This window comes from Rhea americana, unplaced genomic scaffold, assembly GCF_003343005.1.
Source record: "Rhea americana isolate MKP2758 unplaced genomic scaffold, rheAme1 scaffold_194, whole genome shotgun sequence".
In the NCBI taxonomy this organism is placed as follows: domain Eukaryota; kingdom Metazoa; phylum Chordata; class Aves; order Rheiformes; family Rheidae; genus Rhea; species Rhea americana.
The window spans coordinates 67,723-91,991 of record NW_028186083.1 but is presented as its reverse complement, the minus strand read 5'-3'; the positions used below and the strand labels follow the sequence as shown (position 1 = coordinate 91,991).

At 44.7% G+C, this 24,269-nt stretch overlaps 1 protein-coding gene across 1 annotated transcript in view; it reads right to left on the bottom strand.

The window, feature by feature from the left end:
• MSI2 (musashi RNA binding protein 2) overlaps positions 1-24,269 on the bottom strand; it is a gene marked incomplete at its 5' end in the record, with an annotated part of 234,485 nt that overhangs the window by 145,539 nt on the left and 64,677 nt on the right. The window contains one exon of the mRNA XM_085302882.1: positions 5,616-5,708. Within this exon, the coding sequence (XP_085159008.1) occupies positions 5,616-5,708 (93 nt within the window). The remainder of the gene's footprint in view (positions 1-5,615; positions 5,709-24,269) is intronic.

Genomic DNA, 24,269 nt, shown 5'->3' with positions numbered 1-24,269 from the left:
ATACACAGTAGCCTTTTCATGCAAAAAATCGTTCCCATAAAGACTAATTACAGTATTTCAGTAAGAAGATTTTTTTACACAATTCCCTTTCAATAACTGGGTCAAAAAGTGCATCTGGAGCCCAGTCACATTAATGCATCACTTAACGACTGAACACAACCATTTACATCTGTAAGCTCAGGTGTCTCTGACCTACATCTCAAGATTGGCTTGCACCATGCCAAAGCRGCTTTAATTCAAACCAGCTTTCTCAGAGGTAACTAGTAGTTTGGGTACCAAAAGGGTTAAAATACCATGTCAAACAACAAGTCCTGGCTCTAAACCAGAAGGGACATGGGAACCAGGGCAGCTGAGTTATAAAGGCCTTATTGTAGCAGCCCACTGGATTGGAAATGACTTGTAGGCCTAATGAAACAAAACTTYGGCAGTAAAACAGAATGAAAGGAATGAGACAATAAAAGACAGGAACAAAGGGAGCAGAGTTGTTTCAGCTTAGGAAAATAARCTCACTTTGTTGTTGGGAAAAGCCAAAGCCGATTAGGATAAACCAATGACTAGGCATAAGTCTTCCAAACTAATTACACAGTTCACCATGTGAAGTATAATTGCAAGTCGCAAAATAAGGACTACATTACTTTCACAGGAGCTCTATAAAGGCAGCATTACCTAGTAAAAACCCAAACCCTAAGAAGTTCCTTATCATCAGTTGCTTGCAGCTTAAAAGGTGCAGAACATGCATGTCCGGAGAGAAGTGCAATTCATTAACTCCTGGGGGCTTTCTTCTGCTAATCACAATCCTCTCAGTGAGGTTTTAAGAGGCTGTTGCTTTTTCTCTCTCTTTTTTTTTTAAACGATACCAGAAGCCTTAACCATTCCAGCACATCCTCATCTCAGAGGACAACAACCAAAGTCAGACCACAGCCTTCTAGGGGAAGGCACCAAGGCACTTACGCTCAGAAAAGCAGGGAGCAGGTAGGAAGCAGCTGCAAGACTGTTCTCACCCAGGCCAGTTCCCACCCAAAGGCCAGTGTATCCCAAGGGGAAGGAGATGGGAGGGAAGGAAGCGCCGCCAAAGCAGCGGCTTCCACGCTGCCAGGAGAAGGGGCTGCTCCGTGCCRGCAGCTCCTCGGCCACGCGGCCACGCTGGACGGCAGCAGCCATGCTGCAGCTGCACCGCTGCTAGCGGCGTCTCAGCTAAGTTCCCGTAAAGCTTGGTCTTCCCAGACAGCTCTTCAKGCATCAGCACGAGGGCAGGGCGACAGACCCCGGATTAGCAAACGCTGCGGGTCAATGCAGAAATATTTGGAGTGGCTTTTACTGAAATAACAGAAGATCACAGAAACAACTTTATTGGAATATCAGGATTAGGTATTAAACAATAGCTTCTCCCCCTCCATCTGATTTTAAAGGGTTATGGTCTGGGCTGGGTTTGGTTTTGCGCCTTGGGTTTTGGGGGTTCTTTGCCAACTTACCACCACTCTCGTGACGCGGAGAGCTGGTTTCAGCTCCTCGCAGCAGCTCAGCCGTCAGCAYGCGGAGCACCGTCCCTGCCGGAGGGCAGTCCTGGCCCTCGGCTGCCGGGGGCCCGACGGCACGGGAGCTTCCCTGGGCAGCCACGGGGATACCCAGCCTGCCCGGAGCAGTTCCTGGGCTCCCGCACGAGCCCCTTCCYGCTCCCCAGCCCCGTCCGGGGTAACGACTTGGCTGCAGGGAAAGACAGTGCCGCTTTCTTTTCCCCCTCCCGGCCACGCAGGCGGCCTGCTGCCCGGCTCGTGCTCCCTGAACCAGCCAGAGACGACTGGCGGGGGATCCTCAGCCCGGCCTCGGGCCCGCGCCGCCCGCGTCTGCGTGCCTCGGGAAGGGCCCCTGCCTCAGCACCAGTCCCGTCTCATCTCCCCGCAGCCCAACTTCACTGACGGGGAGGCTTCAATAAGCGATTCAAAATCATGAGGCATTTAATTGCACCATTTTTGGCTCATTCTGCTGAGCCTTCTCCTTTTATTCACGTAATTTTTTCCAGTTCTCCTCTGCAGCTTACAGCAACTAGGGACTTCCCTTCTTTGCTAAATGAAAGCTGGGAGTCTTACAGATCCCAGGCTTTACGGGAAGAAAAGGCAATCGTTATCAGAAATTTCATGATAGAAGTCTCAGGAGTTATCATTACCACATCTCCTGGTGTTTTAACTGGCAGGCATGTGCACTGATAAAGTCAGGGAAGAGAGTTTACTAATGCAGCTTTTCTTTTTATTGGAGAAAAGTTTTCTAACGTTTAGTTTTCAAAAAGAAGCGGTTTCAAATTCAACACTTTAAGCCCTTTCCTGCCAACTCTATTTAAATTAGTGAGTCAATTTAGCCCAAAACCTGATAGCTGTTCTAATCACCTAGTGTATTTTGAGCACTACCCCAAGTTACCAAAACAACGTCCCCTGGTTGCAAAGCTCCTCTCTGCAGCAAGTACAAACAAGATTTCGAGAATCACACCACTAGTTAAGCAATTATTCCACTCAAATAAATAAGCTCAACATTTCAAAGAGCAAGTCACCTGAGATGTTTGTATCAAACATGGGTGGCTCCTCTAGATGTTAATTATATAATACCATTTATTTATTTTAAGGAAGTGCTAAGCAAATCCAAACCTTGCCGATCAATTGCGATGCATTATTCGCATTGCAACGGCTTCAGTCGAGAGGGAGGCTCACACGCTAAGCGTCGTACGGGTGCCTTGCYGGAGCTCCCGCCGCACGGAGCCTGTGAGCTGACCGCATGAGGCAAGGAAGGGTCAGCCATGCAGAGGGAAGCAAATCCTGCAAGGTCCCACAGCAGATTAGGGCCAGTCTGGARTGACTATATCCCACCTTCTGCAGCATATTAACAAGCCTTCTAATTTAGTGGACAAGTCCACAACTCCTAGGGACACTAACYAGCTCTGCATCTTCCCCAGAGCCTTGGGCAGAATCACCTCCAAACACCCCCCAAACCAGACAGCTTCAGCTGATAAGCAGCAAAGTGCAGTAGARGGAACTTAACTGCCTGCATGCAAGGTCAGGCGGCCAGTCACAGTGACAGAACCAGGATGCCTCTTCTCCAGAATGCCCCTGACTTCAAACTCTCATCTCCTTTTCACAAGCTGGAATCGGGAAGCATGAAGCACAAATGCAACTGCAAAAGGCCACTGCTAGCACAGTGGCAAAGGCTTGTGAATCCTGCGTGCTGCAATAGCTGAGCTCTAGCTACCGGACCACACAGCCTCAGTAGGATGGAACTTAGTGCCAGAGGAATGAGTTCAAGCCTTGATCCTGACTCGTGCAATTATTTTCAGGGCTTTTAGTTTTTTAGCTCTCAATTTAAGATACTTGATGAAGCATCCAATTTCCCAGAAGCATTGCTTTTTGAAAGTCAGGCATCTTTTAAGCTGTCTCAAGAAAGGCAACAGCACAAAAGCAGGAACTGAAGCATCCCGAATCACTAGTCACTACTGAAAAATGCAGCCCAGTTGTCTGCTTTCACAGAGACTGTAAAATTGGAAGCATGAAACTACCAGATGGTAAAATTAAAAAGACTATATTAAGAGAGCATCCAGACAATATGCAAAATGCATATACTGAAACTATTATTAACTTAAAAAATGCAGGTTAGAGGAGTTCTGCAATTAGAAGTAACTACAGAAGAAATATCCAAAAGCTCATGTAATCCTTTAATAAAAGGCTCAGCAGGCTGCAAACATCCTGCTAGAATCGAAGATTATTATTGAAAATAAAATGAATGGTTTGCAAAACAACTATCAGTTCAGCACAGGAACAATTTATCAACTCCCCTCCTCAGCTCTCAACAAAATAATGCCAGCCCAAGGTTTTTCAGGACCAGATAGAAGAAACACAAACTAACTACAAGGACTAGAAGTTGCTTTGCTTTAGAATATCCTGCTGTGTCCTCATGCAACCATGCATCTAAATCATCAATTAACGTACTACAAAAGACAGGAATTCAGTGCACGGGACACTGAAGGCTCAGCGCCTGTCAGGAGCACTGGGGCCCCAGGTTCTGCATATCCAGGAGTGGAAGCATTCCTCCCCTCCTTGTCTCCAGCCGACCAGCCCACCCTTGCAGCTCACGCCCCAGGAAGCCAACCCACAACTCATTAGCAACACAGGCCGCAGTTCTGGGTCTGCTGCCTCCGGTTGGCAGTGAAACACAAGCTAAGTCAGGTCCTCACGCCTCTTTTGCCAAAGGCATGCACACTCAGGACACCCAGCAACCCCTTGCATGCCAGAGAACAAAACTGGCATAACTCAATAGTGGCTTCGAGATCTCATCTGAAATGGCTTCCACTCCACGCAACAGCAGATTTGAAAGGTGGCACATTTGAGTAGAATCAGCCAAATCTGCCAAAGAATGCTGGCAAACCACTGCTGACTTCAGGAAGAGCAAAGCGCTCAGAGAAATGCTGTAATTCCACAACCAGCCAAGTTAGAAACAAGTAACAGTTCTTCTGGTGGTAAAAGGTTAAACACTTGTCCCTGAATCCTGATGCCACCCTCTGTAGTTTTAACACGACAATGTTCTCTTCCTTACTGCTCTGTGAACAACTCCTGCCAACAAAACCAAGTAAAAGAGTGGACTGTCTTGAGCCAAAGCAAACAGTCCAGCACAAAAGTACAATAAACAAGACTGGAGAGGAGGAAGGGGAAGAGTTGCTTCCTCTTTCAGTTTGGGGAACGCCATAGGAGATGCAGTGGAAAGCAGCCTGAAATCAGCAGGAGGTTTTTCAGCAGAGTCTCTGATGCCACTGCTACCACTGAAGGGGCTATCAAGAATTGCTCTTAAAACACATGGCTCTGCAAGCTCCTCACCTCTCTGAGCTTCTGACAAAGCCCGGGGGACCCAAAGTGCACAAAGCAGCTTCCTCCCAACAGACCCCAACCCTCCAGCGGGGCCCTGAGGACAGGGCACTCCACAGAGGTCAGTGGCACAAAGCTCCAGCCAGACATTCAGCTGTAGGGTTTGAGTAATTCATCTCATCGCCGAAAAGACTATTCTGCCAGGGTTCAGATTTCCTTCAGACAGTACTAAATCTTTCCATAAACTTGTCTAATTTCAGGATTCTACATATATTTCTAACAGATCTTGCTTAAGGATTTTTTTATGAGAAATTAAATGGATATTCTAGTGACTTCTGTATTACTCTTGCAATTCACATGGTTCCTTTAGGCCTTTTTCACAACTTAATGAGCTCTCTCAAATATGTATATACGCTCCTTTCACCACTGGAATTAGGGGAAAACAGAAGGCTGATTTTATGGAGTAGACAACTGTGTAATCATTCAGCTAAGGGTGAAATTGTTCTTAAAGATACACAAATTCAGCTCCCAATGATTTTTTTTGATTACAGTAAACAGTAWSAGTGCTGTATCTATATACATGCAAMAAAAAGAAACAGAATTCCAGAAGTGATTTAAATAGTTTTTGAGAAATTATACTGAAAGGCAAGAACTTTGGTCTCTTTTGARCACAGGCCTCATTACACTTTTGTTTTTCAAGATACACAAGAAAAAGGAGAGAGAGAGAGAGAAAGAAAGAATTCAAAATATGCACTGTTCATTTGGGCAGGAACTTACCTTGCCAAATTGTTCAAAGTATTGCTTTACGTCTTCCACTACTGTATTAGCCGATAATCCACCTACAAATATTTTCTTTGTTCTTGTGACCATCTGTAAGAAATTACAAGACAAGTATACGATTTAACCAGATTATTTCAAACAATATGTGGAAAAAGAGAAATACTCTGCAGATGCCATCCCTAACCCAGTTAATAAGAATATTTCTTTACAAAAGCAATTCTATTTGATTAGATACTGGGTTTTTTTTGTGTTGTTTTGTTTTTATTTGAGAAATGGCTGAATAAAGGCACTCAATAACAACTCTAGCCCCCGGATATTTTTTTTTAATAAATGATTTTTATTGTGCTTCTCAATGCAAATGTAAGTGAAAAAAAAGAGTCCAAGCGTAGTATCATCGTAGCTGCTGTCTCAAACACAGGCCGTTCCCCCCCCCCCGCTTTGTTTTTTAATCCTAAATACAGAAGTGTGTGYTCTTGTTCTTCAGCAGACAAAAGACAATTATATCAAACCTAAGCGATGCGTTATTAAGTTCCTACGGGTCAGTTTAAAAAGAACTTGCAGAGTTATTTTAAAAAATAACCAAGTGCCGTAAGACAGCAGCAGCTACGCGCAGGGCGCTCCGGCTCCGGCGGGGTGCAGCCGGCCCGGCCCCACGCCGGGGCCCCCGCGGGCCACGCGCCCGCTCTGCGCGGGGCGGGGGGCAGGCGCTGGGCTCCCCGCGCAGCACCTGCGTGCAGAGAGCCCGGCCCCCCGGGCAGCTGAGGCCCCCCGGGGAAGCCCGGGCTCCGGCAGGCCAACCCCAAAGCGCGCGGAGGCTCGCGGGCCACCTCCAGCCAAGCGCAGATCCCGCACGCCGCCGCTAACGTGCTCCCAGGGGCAGGAAAAGCCACCGCGCTGCACGCCTGAACGACGGGCGAAACGGCCAGCCGACGACGGGCAACACCCTTAAACCGCGAGCGAACACCCAGCCGAGCGCCCGCGGCTCGCCCCGCCGCCGAGTCCATGCCACGCGCTAACGCAGGACCAGCCGGAACGCGCCAACAGGAAATTCACGCATTAAACCCTCGGTTTCGACCTCTCTGTGGCAAACTGSTTGAAGCAGGCTTCTTAGGAGCACTGAAGTGAAAAACGCCCCGTGTCTTGACGGCAAAGGACTGCGCGGTTCAGGTAAGAGCCAGCAAACCCTGCAGCCCGAAGGGGCACCACCGGAAACCGCTCAAGCCGGACACGAGCGGCGGGACTTCCCTCGCTTTCCTTTTCGAAGGACTAGGTAGGTTTTATGGCAGCTGCTGAAGCTTACGGAGGGCGGCGAGGGCCGCGGCGAGGGCGGCCGCACTCCCCGCGCTGCGCCCGCCGGGAGCCGCAATGCTAAGGGCGAAGCCGTCCCGGCCCTGCGACACCCTACGAAAAGCCCGGAACGGCCCCAAATTCTCTCAGTGCAGAACAAGTTAAACATCATTCCAGCCTCCGCCGCCATTCAAATCAACTGGAGCAGATTATTTCCCTCAATCAGCCCCCTAACCACGCTCTACAGAGCTTCGCTTCATTTTTTAAGTTTAGAAGAAAAAGAAAGTGAAAAAATTCAATTATTTTTTTCCTGGCTGCAATCTAGGACTCCGAAATTGAAGCCCAAGCATATATTTTTCTGTAGAAAATTGTCATTTACAAATAAAGAATTGGCTAAAGCCAACTTGTAACTAAAGGATTTTGCAGGGCTGTCAAGAGCCCTCTGCCTGCCAGCATCTGATTTAAGATCAGGCCAAGCTTCTGTTGTCATACAAAAGAGGGAAGAAAGCAATTATTCTAAAGCAATATTTGAAATTATCATCATTTTTATATTTGACCAAGGAAAAAAAAGAATAAAGAAAGAAAGAGAGCTACTTCTTTCAGAAGCAAGATTGAAGGTTAAGAAAAGGACTACTTTGTTTCAATAGACTAAGTCAAAGAAAATATTGGTAACGACAAGCAAATTCACAACATTTTAATGCCCAGAGATGTGTAGCAGACTCAGAAATGGTTTCAGGTATCAGCTCTTTGCTGCAAAAGTGAAGCACAAAATTAAGCCTGCTTCTGCGATATATGTTTTCCTGAAAAGACAGCTCAATCGCCTTGTTATACACTTTCCCCTCAGCAAAGGAAACCAAGTGATTTGTAGCCTGAGCACTTCCTGCCATCCCGACACGCTTAAGGAGGAAACCTGCCCGTCCTCCTCCGGCACAGGGGCGCAACGCACCCCCGAGCTCTCCGCGCGCGCCGGCGCGTCGCCCTCCCCTTTCCCCCTCAACCGGGACCCCCGGGAAACGACGCCGCAGCCCCGCTCCAACCCGGAGCGCCTCTCGTCGGCCGGACGGCGAGCTCGAAGCCGCCCGCAGCAGCGCGGGGGGCTCCTCGCTCGCCCAGCCCGGACGAAGCTCTGCCTGCCTCAAGTCACCGTCCTCGCCACTCCCTCCCCAAACCCATGCTCGTTTCAGGGCCAAAATACAAGGGGCTAAAAAGCATTTAGGCAAGTACACTTAGTATCTTGTTTAGTAAACATTAAAAAAATACAAGTGGTCAGAGGCATACAGAACAGAGCCCATGAAAAAAATTAAAACTAAAGTTTTTTTTAATTGAAATTTCTCATTTGCTTCGGAAAGCAGCTTAGCACATCTTCAACCAAAATAACTAAATTAAAAATGCATATATATCTATGTAAATATCTAAGAAAAATATGCTTTGTCATCAGTTTGCACCCACTATCAAAATAAAAAGTCCCCTCAAAAGAACAGTCCCCAACCTGAAGTCCCTCAGATGAAAGTCACCGAGGAGCTTGATCATCTCCTGTGCGCAAATTTAGAATCCACCTTCTGGAGGATGCTTATGGGGAGGGGCACTCTTACAAATAGCAAAAGAGTTGCCCTAAGCAACTAAGAGCTTGGTCACTCAGACAGTAGCTCCAGCCGTGATTTCCCTTGGGTGGGAATGACCGTGTGCGGGTAACAGGAGGTTATCTGTGTGCATCAATCACAAACCCATGTTTTATGAACGGCTCCAAGGGGTCTAGGTCATTTAGAGACCACAATACTTCCAAATTCCTGTCTTCGGTTTTAATTTGCAGGTCATTTGCTATTGCAAGGACTGCATAAAATCTAGATGCTAAACGTTTTAAGAGCCTTTGTATACCGGAGGTGTCTCTCTCTAGCTGTGCGGGAATCGACAGGAGAGTTGGATCTAACACTGGTTATAAAGTCCATTAATTGCAAGTACCTAGAGAATTGCTTTGTTTGTATACTGTGTTAGTGTTGCAGTTAATCAAAACACATGTGACTACTACTGCGAAGAGTCATTGAAGGTTACGATCTTGTTATTGGCCTGGCTTTTGAAAAATACATTTGCCTTTGCATTCTGAAACTGAGCAAACTGCCATTGATGCAGCAATTGCAAAAAAATACAGTGCTTTAGCAAGGCACTTTCTGGGTTTATGCCTTTTTTAATTTTATTTTTTTGCAAGGTTAAGGTTATAATTAAATTGGTTTGGGGCATATCAGGTAAATCTTCTCCAAATAGTAAGCTGAAGATTCAGTCTCTTGAAACAAAAATTTTACCTTTTTCAACCATGTCAATACACTACATGAGCTAAAACCAATTGACTAACATGTAAAATGAAGGAATTGCAGTTTTGCAAAGTTACAGCCTCTAGTTCCAAAGTCCTTTAACTTTGCATATTTACATCAATTCTATTCTTAGGCTTCCTGTTTTCTTTTCTCCTCAATGAAACTGTCTTATTACCATGACTATTAAAAAATAAGGGGATTTTAAGGTGACAAACAACTGCAGAATTCTAAGAATTTCAAAAGCACAAGCAACAGGCATCTACTAATATTTTCAGATAAGACAAGAGTCAGTTTAACACAGGACTTACTTATTTGACTTCATGGTAATACTTTTAATGTCATTTTCCTATCATTCTTTACATAGCCCTTTTTCCTCTCATTCACCCCACAGCCTTAGTGAAGAGCTCCTGGAGTAGGAGGCAGGGATCGTTGGAAAGACGTGCACTTACATCCAGCTAGCACAGAGAAGAGACTAACTGTGTCACTGAATTTAAACGTTCTCTGTTGCAGGGTAAAACGCACATGCTTTGAAACTGGGTTACCTACAAATACAGGTCTCCTAAGAGTTAAAAATGATGTGTCCAAAGAGTTAGAAATGATGTGTCCAAAGGCAGATGGGCGCCGAGCCAGAAATGATGGACTGTTCTGCAGGCTGTGTGCTACGACATCTTTCCCTGAAACAGTATCACTTTCTCCATCCCATCTCCATCCAACAGATTCGTGTGTTTTCTGCTCAGGAACCAAAGCACTTCCTTAGGTAACGCCGCAGCTCGGGAGACAAGCAGTGAAGCCCACAGAGCCTCCTGAGCTGTGGTGGGGACGGCTGGGCCAGCAAGGTCAGGCTGAGCCCCCTGAAGGAAGGGCTCCATCAGGCCAGTGCTCACAAGGGCAGACACCGCCTTCTTCTGCAAAGCAACAGGCAAAGAAAGCCGCTGAAGCAAACCACACCCAACAAGCTCAAAAAATGCCCAGAAAAGGTGGGTGTGAGCCTATGTGGAGTTTATTAAGGTTTTTCATCCTAAACACTTCAACAGGGTGGAAGCAGACTAGAGTACCAGCAGTGAATCTGCATCACAAACTGCTGAAGTTAACATTTATTTCGGATGAAACTAATTACGTGTTTATAACTGATTTCCAGAGCATTTTCCTCCTTGTTGTATTAGAGAGCGTATGCGTGGGCACACGCATACTACAGCTTGCTCACCTAATCTGCAGTTTGACACTTCATCTCTTCCAACATATCCACCTTCTAAATAGGTTTATAATTGGAAAAATCATCTTTGGTGTAGACATTGAATTGCATTTTATATCCTATTGTGTTGTATGTTCAAACTACTCCATTACTGCTAATTAAAAACAACAATAACTCAGGAAATATGGAAAGTGATCTTGTTAACTAAATTGCTAGGCTTCTTTGGCAGAATAAAACCATAAGCAACAATTCACCTTTTTTTTTTTTTTTTTGGCCTCCAGGATCCTCATAGCAAATTCCAAACGGCTATTAAAAAACAAAATAAAGCAATGAAAAGTCCACTTTGAAAAAGGCAACATTCACTGAAAGCTGCTTTCTCCGTTCTCAAAGAGAACAGCAGAGTAATCACCCTCTTCCTCAGTACTACTACATGGTTGACAAGCAAGGGCTTTTTTTGCTGAGTACCATTGCCAGGTAAATATTACAGTCTCAGGCTCCCACACAGCAAGGGAAACTTAATCCTCTGCAGAGAGGCAGCACATGGCTGTTTGTGCCACATACAACATGCTTATGCATTCAAAACTGGATTTAAGCAAGACTTAAACAGTGCAAATACCTGGTGCCTGACCTCTGCAGCAGCTAATGTCATCCTGCGAGAACTGACTCGAGGTAGGCAGGGACGAAAGCGCTCTTTAACCCGTGCAAGGGCCTCAGATTCGGAGCTGGGAAAAATCAGTTCCATTGATTTCCGCAGACAATACGAACAGATTGCATTCTCCTGCTTCATTCATAAATGAAATTGTTAACTTGGTCCCTGCTGTATTGCTAGTTTTTGGCTGCCTTTAGTTTTGCTGTTAACTTTGGGAGTGTTTCTTTTTTTTTTCTGATGACGATAGTATCAGCAGGAGGCAGAACAAGCAAAGCTCAATTTTTACAGGGTAGATTGAATTGGCAGCACTAGCCAGAGGCATCCTTGGAGTTTCACAAGCAAATCTGGCCCGGGATCCAGCAGTGCACTGCTGGGTCATCCTCCCAACCACCACCCAACCTCAGCTGCCTCCCCGACACCCCCGAGAAGACAAGCCCCCTGTTCAGCCACAGGGAGGAGCGGAGCAGCAGCAGCCTGTCTGGGGCCACGGCTGTCCTCTCGGAAGGGCTGTTCCCAGAAGAAGGGCTTGCTCTCCATGCTGAAGCATCCTCAGCCTTTCTGTTAAGCACACTTCACAACGATCACCGCATCTCAGCTACAGTAACATGTTTTGGTGCATGACCATGGGAGATCTGGTCTCCTGAAAATCAGCTCCAGCTGCGAGAGCTCAACATTTTTTGAGCAAAATCTGGCTTCAAGCTTCAAATTGAAAAATAAGTAAAATTCAGAGTCAGACTTAACCTCTAGAGAACAGGAATAGATCATAGCCCCACAGTCTTGCTAAAACCAGTGATATTATATCCCCTAGGGCTGCTCTCCACTACTGTGCTCCAGTTAACTCTTTTTGAGTTAACAGAAGCAATGTATAGAGGCAGGAAGAGGGGAACAGAGAAAAAAAAATCTATTTAAATTCCCTTGGTAAGTTCAGCTCCTCAAGCAGCACATAGCAAAGAAGGTAACTTTAAATATTCTGCTGAGTGCAGACAACTTACCTAACATGCCAGCCTGGCAACTGCTCAACAATGCTTAAAAATGCATTAATACATTAAACAGAAATTATTTTTAGAGCAATATATCTCAGGAGCACAAATGGACATCAATGTCCAATATGACCATGTACTAGGTACAGGATTTTTCCAGTGGTCATACAGTTTAGGTACAAAGGTCTCAGAGGGAAGTAATTGTGTTCCTAAATCCACAGGCTACTTGCAAAACTTTACCTTGTTCAGGAAAAACAGAGACGGTTCTCTGCCACAGGGACCTCACGTTCAAAGATATGGCAGAAGTGTTTGGTGAGAACACAGCATTCATTGACCATTACCACGGTTCATCATTTCCACTATTTATTTTGTAATATTTCTTTCCAGAAGATATTATCTGCCATATGCAAAAAAACAACCAAAAACCCTCTGTCCTCCACCACGACATACAATCATAAAAGAGCAAGTTTACAAGGTTACGTTCAGAGTGGATTTGAAAATAGGGCTCTACAAGTGTAGGAAGCAGCTTTTCAGCTGGGGGGACTAAAGTAGGGCACACTGGGAAATCAAACCAAGAAGCTTTCCAGAACATACCCAAGTCCTCAGTTTTAATTTGGAAGAATACAAGGAGGAGGTAAGACAACTAACAGCAGCCTCAACTACGAGATACAGGAGGGGCACGCGGGAAGACAAGACACTGTATGGGAGCTGAATACGGCAGCAAACAGCGCTTTCTTCTGATGGACAGCGGGCTGCACCATCAACGCAGACTCAACTGTTGTAGATCCACTGAGAGCAGCGATTTGCAGAGGGCTTTGACAGTCAAGAGCAGCTGAGGATCTGCCCCAGAGGACAGCTGCCTGTTTGGTGATGACCACAAAGGCCAACAGCTTCAGAGCCGTGTGCCTCGAGTTAGATTCCAAAATCCATACTGAGGCACTTAAGTGGCCTAATTTTTCCAAGTCCTGCAGCTCCCATTGACTCAAAACCCTCAGCCAAGAGTCCTCCCGATATTTTTGTGATTTGAGTCATACCAACCCAATTAAAATCTATAAATCTTAAGAGCAAAAGCACTAGGCAGAATTGAATAAGTATCTTTGATTGTTGCCATATTTGCATACAGGTGCAGCTCACTGCCCAAAGCCCCGCCAGCCCCCAGGCTCTGCCGGCTCACGCAAAACGTTCCCACCAGCCAGTCTCAAACCCTCCTAAGGGCATGAGCCAAACAGCTCATGGAAGTGCAGGCAGACTGAGACATGTTCAACCACAAACTGCTGCCTACTCACCGGTGCGTTGTTCAGGCCTGTAAAAGTCACACTGCCACATCACAGCAGGCAGACAGGAGCCAAAAACTGGATCCTGCACAGGACTCTTCCACCACGGACACTGCCGTTTGGCAAACTGTCACAGAGGAAGGCGTTGCAACCCACTCACTGATTTGCAGGGGACACAATCTCGTCCTACTGACAACTGCTATCACTTTTCCTTCTTTCAGTGTGCCATACTTAGCACCAAGATTAAGAAGGTACACAGGCAGGTACGCTGTTTGCAAAGCGATGCCTTTCAGCATGCAAGCAGCTTGCTCAATACACCCAAAGCACCTGGTTCTGCAGCTAGAATGGCTTTTACGGTGCTGTCAGTGAACCACCCACCATGCACTTACAAAAAAAAAAAAATGAAGAAACATATTTGGAAGTTTTACGCAGTGCTTGACAAAATCCAATAGTATAGTCAAGTTCAGAGACAAAGAGCTCACGTTCTTCAGGAGTTCATAAATCCTTCCAGCTCTAAATCAAATACTGAGGTCATTAAGAAAACACACACACACAAAAAAAAACAAACTTTGTTGCCTGTATGGTGCAAAAAGCAGACATAATTTAGGTACTTCTAAGTTAATATCAACCGATTTTTCATGATAACCCTGAGAAATCAGTGATGAGAGCTCTCTGTTAAGATTCTAGACAATATTCTGCTAAAACAAGAAAGATTCACAGGAAGGAAAAAGGAATGTGTGAAGCAATTTACCTCTCCCACTGTACTCCAGATGATTTCTCAAAAAAGAACAAATGAAAAATTTAACCCTTAGCCTTGATTAATTTCATCTACATAATACAGATGCACATGGCAATCAGTTACTGATGAGCAAGTTTTACTTCATTTGCTGAGTCAAACTAATGTCTATGCAACACACCGCTCTGCTCTTTCACAGGTGTGATCTTCTCCTCTGATGCCAGACCACTGAAATCTTGCAAAATGTCCAGATTTGCTTATTGCTTCTGTGGAAAAGCTTTCACAATTTTATGAAATGCTGCATTTTATCCTCTTTTTCCTCTCTCCCACAAATGGTTGTGGAATTGCAGGAGTTACGCTACTGCTGTCTTCTTCCCCTAGAGATGTCTCCCTTGCCAGAAAGGGAACCCACCAGCCATCATAAAAGCAACACGGTTGTCGCTCTAAAGCGTATCAAATAACCCTTGACTAGAAATAAAAGGGCCCCGAGGAGCAGCATCGAGAACGAAGAGCAGAAGCAAGACAAGAGAAAACATGCATAGTCTTTCCAAAGGAAGGCAGCTCCTCACAGCTGCGAGAGCTTTGTCCCCACTGTGTGATGTTTACTCACTCACTGACCATGGGGCAAGTCATTTTAGTCTCTGCAGGGCTGATATATCAGAGAGTCTTGGGAGCAACTCAGCTAGGGTCTGCAGAGCTCAGCACTTAAGCATACATTTTAACTCACAACATTTGCGGAAGCCTCATTAGGTTGAGTACGTGGCACAATCGAGTGCTATGTGCCTTGATTTCCACGAAAAGAAGAACAAAAATATATCCCTACTGCTCACTGGAGCCTGCAAGGTTTCACTCATTAAATCTCATTAAAGATGCCGAAGAAGTGCAAGACATTGTTACTGACATAATTGTTGTTATTAAAGGAGGAATAAAAAAAAAATATTATTCCTAGCTAGGAAGGTCACACCAAAATACCAAGCAAGAGATAAATCTGCCAAGGTCTCAAAAAAAAAATTATTTCTTCTTTACTCCAACATCTTAATGTGCCTGACTTTTCTTGTGCTGCAAATATGTTTCTATAAATCCTCCTCTATAGAAAGCTCTGCTTTCAGAGGGGGAAAAGTAGCAGATAAAATGCAACCCATCAAAATGAACTCAAGTCTCTAGTAACATAACTAAACGTGTAATGTTACAGATGTTTTATAGCCAGGATGTCAGTTCCATTTAGATCATTTTTACAAACCCAGCAAGAAATATCTCCCCAATGCTGGAAACCATGCTAACAGGTCTTGGGCCAATTGTTTATCGAAACAAAGATGCAGTCAGGGAACAACGATCGCCACTGACCAAAACTTGGAGGGCTCATTTCTCAGCTTTATACCATCAAATCTGAGAAGCAGAAGATGCCAGTCAGAAATGAGCTAGCCTTAAGACACAGGAGTAGGAAATGGGGTAAATATGAGAAAAAAAGTCACAACGGAGTAGGGATGGATTCCCAGTAAAAACAAAACTAAAGCAATTGCTAAGCCATTAATAATATAGGAGAGGGGCTGTAGCTGCAGCCAAACATTATTCCCTCCATCCACTTACCCTGTACAGTCATCATCTTTTCTGGGCTCTGGTCCCCTGGGAGCACCTCGTTGTAGCTGAAAGGAAGCTGAAAGTTCGTTGTAGCTGAAAGGAGGCAGCTCTGAACGGAGCTCCAAATAAATGGAGCCACCCTGTTTTCACAGGGTGCTCCTCTTCCTTGGCAAGTCACTGCCAAGGCGCAGCTGGAAACCAGAGCGCTGCTGCTCTGAGCTGCCTGCGGGGCAGAGCAGGGCTCTAGACCACCTTCACACAACACAGTCCTACAGTCAGAACATCTCCCACCTCAGAAGAACTGGATGCAAAAAGCAGCCCTTTTCCAAGGGTAAGGAAGTAGACCCAGCTTCAGCTTTACCAAAGAAAAACAAAGAAAAATCAGGGAAGTTTGATCTGTTTCAAAATTAAATTTAGCCAGCTGAATGACAGTAGTAGAATTTAAATGATTCATCTGTGCCCAGTATGCTCAGCCCAGAAGCTAAGATACCTATTTCATTCATTAAACTAGAGAAACCAAAGCCCTTCTGCTACTACTGCCACTGAACGAAACGGAGCGTTGGCCTCCGTGCCCATGAGTCCTGCCGAGACGAAGGAGCAACAGGCAGAAACCACACGACAACACCTCTAGTGTCCAGCACATCCCGCGTGCCCCACCAGTGTGTACACCAGCACCCAGAAGGAAGAGGCACAGGCGGAAGAGGTTTTACTGTGCAGTTGCCTCTTCCTGAGCACAAACCCATCAGCTATCTCTAACACATGCCTGGGTACACAAGTGAAAGTCGTTAGTGCACCATATTAACAGCTATTACACTACACGCACACGCTGACTTACATGCAGTTTTACTTCCAAAGCCCATTAGCAAGCCCACAGCACAAAGATTTTTTACCCAGAATGGTAACTGCTATGTGCACTTTGTTCCTTAACTGCAGCTAGCTCTGCCTTCAGAAGGGTAGGGGTCTAATAAACCAGTTATCTCAAGGAAGAATTTATTTAAATTTGTTAACATTGTAAACTTAGTGAGATTCTTTTTTAAAATAAGTGTTTATACATTGGCATTTGGATGGCAGAACATACAGCATGACTCAGTGCCCAGACTTTAAAGAGACCATCTTTATGCAAGATCTTGATGGGTTCAATGAGATATTTGTCCTTTAGAACAGGCCAACCCTTTCAATTATTTCTCACCTCCCAAGTGGGGCTACGCAGGGACAACCATAGCACCATATCCCAGGCTGTGAATTTACAGTATGCAAACTCTCCACAGACACTCAGGGCAGGGCTCCTCTCCTCCAACCTTTCTCTATCAAGAAATAAGTTGCTCAGCCAGTTGTTCATGTTCTCTACACCCCTGGAAAGAAAGACATCTCCAGAGGATGTTGTTATTCCAAGATAGACATTCCAGAGAGGCAAAGATGGCTTTTTCCTCAATCCACGGATTACAGAGGGAGCCTGGACACCTAGTTTAGGGCTGACATGGCACATGCAGACAGCTGAAGCTGCAGGAAATAGTTACTCCATGTATTCCGCCCCTACAAGGTACTCTGTTTGGGCAGGGGGCCCCACCAAGCTCAAGGTGTAGGTGGACCAAAGCTAGAAGTGTTGGGCAAAAGCAAGAGGGAACTAATCCTGACCCAACTTCAAGCACATGCAATTAAGTTCTGGCTCACTCACAGCCCTCCAGCAGGCATAGCAACACACACTGCCAAGCTCTGCGCTGTTAGCCAGGGGTGGCAGCTATCGTATATTTGATCTTCAGTATGGCCCTGTCACAACTCCCTATCCTTAAGTATGGATACGGGGGAAAAGAAACACAGAGCATGGAGGAGGAGACCTTAGCACAGAAGAGAGTGAGCTAGTGCACTGGACCACGGTTGACAAAGGCTCCCTGCTCTCTCTCAGCCAAGCCCGACAGTCCACAACAGTCTGCAAACAATTTCAGCATCTCACCAGGCAACACCTCCAGGGCTGAGCATGCTGGACTGCAGGGGTGCTCCCTAGAGAGACATCTTCACCCACTCCGTTGTATGGAAAGCAAAAATGCCCTCCCTGCAAATCATGATACCAAAACCACAGAGATTTTTGCCCTGTGCCTCTCTGTTCTCAAATGTAAGACTCCCCTTGTTTCAACATCACAAAATTTGGCACAGGGAGTGAATTAAAAGTAAACTGCTGTCCTGTCGACAGTCTTGTCACTTCTCTTCCTCCCTAGAGCTCCGAGACCTGCAGTGCTCCAAGAAATCACTGAATTGTAGCATTTCAGTCACCAGTTTAGACTCCAACCTACTGCAGGCTAAGAGCAGAGGCTGCTGGGTTCTCCCTTCCCCACCGAGGCTCTGCAGCACAGTGTTCTGCTGTACAGATGGTTTAATGGCTCCCAGAGCAACGGCTGCTACCATGAAGGAACTCATTATTACCCAATTTATATCATCAACAGGTCGCTAATAATTATGTTACTGAAAATAAGCAATTGGCTGGAAACACACTCATCCCCTGTTTTCACCAGCATGAGAACTCCACCACTGTCAAAGACTATCACAGCTCAGTACAGTCACAGACTTGAAAGTACCTAGTTCATTGCAACCCTGTGCCAGAAATCTCACATAAAAAGGCCAAATGACTGAGATGACTGCATTTCCAGGTCTGGCAGAATATGAAAAGCTGGGCCAACTTCCCATGAACAGCCACTTGTGTAGTTTGACTTAGGCCAAATATGAACACCAAAACATCTGCCCTTTGGCTGACACGTGGGGACTGAACCGAAAACTTCTAAAGCTAGCTCCTGCAACTTGAGTCTAAATTCTGTCACAGAGGACAAGAGGAGATACAGGCAATACAGTCCAGGGAGGAAATCACCAAGCCCTTGCCAGCAGCTATTTGTCAATAGGCAGGCATGCTGTTGGCAATGGTGAAAGTCACCCCAGCTTTAGGTCCCAAACTGCATGCAAATTGCACACTACTGTTCATCTCTCTACAAGGTGGTAGTACGTTTCACTCCTAACCAGAGGAGAAATCCCAAGGCGTGGAACCATGCTGGCTTTAAAGAGGCTAGAAGCTCCACATCTAACTCTAAGACAGCCAAAACACCACTCCGATATTAGTAAGAAATAAACTGTGAATCATATGAGCATCTGTACAGCACACATCACCCTGTGCAACAATACAGTTCATACAAGCCACCAACAAAATCCATCAGAGAGGTTTAACACACACACACCCCTCTGGTCTCTTTTCTTTAAAAAGGATATAAAATATATAAATGAGCTTCCCTGACTGAATGCAGAGAAAACGTTTTCCTTTTAAATGAAGGATAACATCATCAAAACAAGAAAGTCCTCAAAAGGTCAGCACAAGCTGCAGCYGCAGCCACGTGAAGCTAGTAGCGAGTCAGGCTCAATTCCCTCCCACCTTCCGAAGAGTCTTAAAGCCCAAAGGCAACACCAGAGAATTCTGGAGTAGCAGGATACCTGCCCTGCCTTTTTTGATGGTGATTTGCTACCCATTTTTATGAACCCTGGTGTGCCAGTCTTTCTAGTTCCCAAGTTCTGCCCTGAAGGCAAATACACCGCCAGCTGTGGCAAGGTTTTGATCGATCTTTTCTTGGAGAAAGGGGAGAGGAAGAAGGGAAGGGGTTGCAGGTTTGAAAATTTCAGGTTATACATTCAGTTCAAGTTCAGCAATCCTTCATCCACTGTTAAATCGCAGACCACATGCTGAGAGTTAAAGACTTACATAGGGCTCTAGGGACTAATCGAGGAATGATTTCAGCTTCTAACTGTGCTCTAACCAGGCACTTAGGATGCAAAGCACAAGTTTGTGATACTATTGTACACTGCATCAAAATGACTTTTTGATACATTTCTGCAAATAGCTAATAAGGAAAAAAAAACATGACCCTGGTATTTAACATAATTCTTCCCCTCCATCCCCCATCCGTATATTCACATTTGTGACAAACAGCTTCTGTCTTCAATTAGGTCTACTTTATGTATGCATCAGGCCCCCAAAATATGAAAGCTTTTACACAACAACAGATTATCTAATAGCACATATTTCACACAAGAGCGCTTTTAAAATACCTAGCCACAGAGAAAAAAGCATTCCATTCAGTAAGTGAGAAGGGGGGGGGGGAGCCACACACATAAAAGCAGCAAAAAAAGAAACTGAATGCATTTTTATATTAAGCAATCAAGTGCTGTCACACATTGAGAACACAAAGCATTGGAAGTTTAAGTGGGCATACACTAAGGGCCTTACCATGGGACACACTTTTTCAGCAATACTGAAAGCACTCCCTTATCAACGCACCACAGTAAGAAGCAGGATCTCTGCCTATTTTAAAAAAAAATCCAGAGAAATAACTTCTCTTGACAGCCTGACAGCTGACATTCTTAACTGAAAAAGCTATGTGCCAAGAATTATCAGGCCTGGCTTTTCTCTCCCTGATAGATGACAGAGCAAAAAACAACAACGGCCACACACATCTCATAAATCAAAACTTTTATTGAATGCCTTGCCACATAATAGCAACAGTCAAACTGAATAAAGACGCTTTTCAGTGCTCATCTGTAAAATACTGGAGGAGAATAGAGATCATTTCTAGCACTAACAGCGTATCCCAGACAGAGCAGGTATTAATATCAGTGTTCCGGTATTTCTTACGCAGCTACCTGAAAAGTTTGGATTTTTTAATTTTTTTAAGGAAGAAAGAATGCAAAAAAAGTAAAACGAAAATAAAGAGAGAAGTAGAAGAAAAGACTAAAAACTTTGAATAGGTAAGCAGAGGACTATCACATAACTGATAGTAATGCCTGTATTGAGAAATAAAATCTGGGCTCCAGTACAAAGCAAGTCTGCAGAGACACAACCACTTGTTGCAGAAACAGCTACTGTGTCCCCAGGTTCTTCTGTCTGGAAGCACTACAGATTTTTAGGGATTAGAAAAACATAGGTGAAGAGAAAACATGGGCATGCTAGATTAGGAGGAAACGAAGGCTGCGGCACTACTCGGCAAAAATCATCATCATCTCCCAACTCAACAGAGCTTAGACTGGAACAACAGTAAAAAGAGTGGGAATGAAGATGAATCCTAGCCGGGCCAGGAAAGGGCAGCGGGGCAGTAAAGCACACTCTCCTAGAACAGAAACTTGAATCCGACGAGCTGTGATTTAAGGAGAGCAGCCYCCCCGACTATCACATCCATCCGCAAAAGCAAACTCCTTTTGACTATGTCAGGGTGACTCCCACGCAGGATGGGTGCTGCATCTCCTACCGCATGGAAGACGACAGATCTCCAGAGCCCAGAGGCAGTTTCTGGGCATTCTGGAAGATAAGCAGCTTGTTTAATGGCTCTTTCTATAAAGATATGCACTAGAGTCAGTCAAATTTCTCTTTGGCAAAACACTGTAGGCTCAAGTGTTTTGTTGTTTTTGTTTTAAGAAAAAACAACATTAATTAGAAATCTTGTGGGAAAGTAACAATAAAAAAAAAAAAACACAGTGCTTTGAAGGAGGAGGAAGGAAAGATGGTGTTTAATTTCTGCAAGCAGCTCTAGGTTAAACACACTTCAGCCGCCCCCTCGATTTGAGAATCTTCCTTGCAGATGACAGCTGACCAGTAGCTCACCTGGCAACATCGGAAGGAGGACAAGTCACCAAACAAGATGAAGAGACAGTTGAAGCTAACTCAATTTCATAACTTAAGCACACTGGTTACAGCAGTCCTTCACAACACACACAAAGTAGTACCGCATTTAAAGATACAAGATTTTTTTTTTTTTTTTTTTTTTTTTTTTTTTTTTAAGATATCAGTTATGAAATGTCAGTTTCTGGAGCAGTTTAATCTCACTTTCTAGCAACAGTTTGATCCTTAAAGTTTCCACATTTGCTGCTCAAAGTACCTTATCAGCAAGCTCCAAAGATTAACTTTCTTACACAGTATACCGCCCCTCTGGGGACATCCAGAGCCCAGCCTGGCGCATACATCAACCACCAGCAAAAACATCCCGCAACACAAGAACACAATGATATTAGCACAGTTTGATCGTTCTGGATATACTGCACATTATTAACAGCACTAATATCTATTTCTTTCACTTTTCCAGTCTCTCCAGACTTTACCAGGAGAGCTGTGCTACTGCTTCTGCTCTCTGGGGGCAAGAAAAAACCATGACGTTAGCCCCAGGCTGCATTTCATAAATAGGATGCTACTTCCATGAATTCAGATGTTCCAATAATACTGCATGTAAAAGGAAAAAAAAAAATATTATTTCCCTGTTTAATAAAACACGTGCTGAAATTCTCAAGTCAAGGGGATTGCGCTTTGGTTGAAGCAAAGAACACTTAGATTTCTTGYGCCACCTCTGACCGCATAAACTCCATCATCAGTGGCTGGTTCCATTAAGCTATAATATTTTGTATTTTTAACTGAAATAGGGAAATATCAATGTTACCTTTCATCTGAACAGTCTAGAGCACTTAACTTTAATTTCAAGAAAATCCTAAAAACACATTTTCACCGTAACAGGAAAATTTCTAACACATTTTTTTTTATTTGTATATTATATCAATTATACAAGCCTCCTTTCATCCAAGCTAACTGAAGTTTCACGTGAGCCATACTAGTATTAGTATTGAAGATCACATATTTTCAAAGTCGAATGACAAAACAAAATACAAGGCGATTCTGGTCCACTACTCTATTGCTACACGACAAATACCACAAAAAAAAAAAAAAAAAAAAAAAGAACAACACTTAGCTCTTACTGAAATTCAAGTCAGTGCAAGTTTGACACTTAATGCCTTTGAAACTTTAAACCTGAGCACAATTTGAGTTCTTGAACCTCCTGGACTAAAGTCTACAATTCCCACCACAATGAGGAGTCTCCAAAGACTCATGGCCAGATTTATCCAAGTATTTGATCTGTAGGTAAAACGGGCTCCAGGACTCTGAACTCGTTTGTTTCTTATACCAGCATTTAAGCAGCTCACACACATACAAGCACAAGATATTTTCAAATAGGTAAAAGCCTAACAAAGTCCGCTCAAGGCTGTGCAGGAACCAGAAGAATCAGCTCAGACAGGCGACCACTGTGAGGTTTACCTGTCCTCTGCCCCTGACCATACAGGTACATCACTTCGACATTTGCAAGGATCTGGCACACTTGTTGAAACCCAACTTGTACGACAGTGCCAGGAGACCCCTGAGGCCTGTAAGGAAGTTGCAAGGTTAATTTGAGGAGAAGGCGAAACAAAGGTCGGATGCGGCCAAGACAAAGGAACAGAGCTCTTGGGTCAGGTAAGTCTGTGCTCGGCCACCACCAGGCACCTGCACGCCTCTACCGAGCGGGTATTTCATTCACCTGTTAGTACTGTCGTAACACGGGGAAGAACACACCAAGCTCTAAGTGATGTTGGCAACGCAGTATCTGCTCACCAGACTTGCCAGTAATGAGAAAGCCTTAAGCCTGACAAACTCAGCAGTCTTCCAGGATGAAAATGTTTATACAGAAGGCAACCATCAACCATTTGCCATGTCCACAGGGTTTGAGGGTATGAAAGAACTTTAGCTGAATCTGCAGGGCAGCAGGTTTAACTTAGATACAAGAGAAAATTTCTTAACTTATAAGAGGACTCAAAGAGACTGGGAAACCACTCTGATTTCAAGTCTAAGAACAGGTTACACAACCACCTGTTGGTTTGACCATGTTATAATTGATCCYACTATTTCTGTGACTTCTGAAACAACTGTTCAGTAGAAAATGACTCAAAACATCCTCCACTGGCAAGACAGCAGCAAGAGTTAGGAAGGAGCTGYGCCTTTGCTCTTCCCATGCACTGGTGCTCTGCAGCTCCAGCTGTGGTTTCCCACCACATTTAGGTTCCTCGGTGCTCTGGAGCTCTTCAGCGGGAGAAAGCTGCTTAGTCCAAAGTGGTCTCAGAGTCACGCTGCTCTCCATGGAGTCCCAAATAGGTCAAGATTAAGGCACCACAGATCACACTGAGGAAAAGTTTCAATTAAACTGTTTGTCCAACACTAGCCCCRCGCATAAGTAAAGGTATTCAGTCTGAAGAAATATCATGCCTTCTGCACAAAATACAGACCAATCCTTACAGTTTAAAAGGTTTTCAGCATGGGATGTCCTAGCACATCACTACAACTCCTCACCTCTGACTATTATCACCTGGTGCTAAGCAAATGGTAGACATCTGCATTCGTTCCTGCTGTATCTGTCAGGCTCAACACAGAGCACAAAGACTGACCGACACGCTTGTCTCCTGCGTGTCAGCTGTATTTGGTGCGCCATTGCCCCACGGAGAATGCTGCAAACTGCCTGGAGAGTCTTCAGTGGAGATTCAGAACAAATTCTGTGTTTTTCAGAACAGAGCTTCAATCTCAAATTTTATTAAGTGCAAAACCCTTTTTGTGTCTGTTTCCAATATTATCTTTTCTCAGAAAACAGAACGAGCATATGTTCTTGAGGCTTTTGCCCACACAGTGGGTGGGTGCTAAAACAAACATCTAAGCAAGATGGGTACCAAACGCGTCTAAACATCTGAAGTTTTTTTTTTTTTTTTTTTTTTTTTTTTAATCAGGATTAGTGGAATTTGGCCAGAATCAGCGCTAATGAGAACTTCCAGGCTAAATCT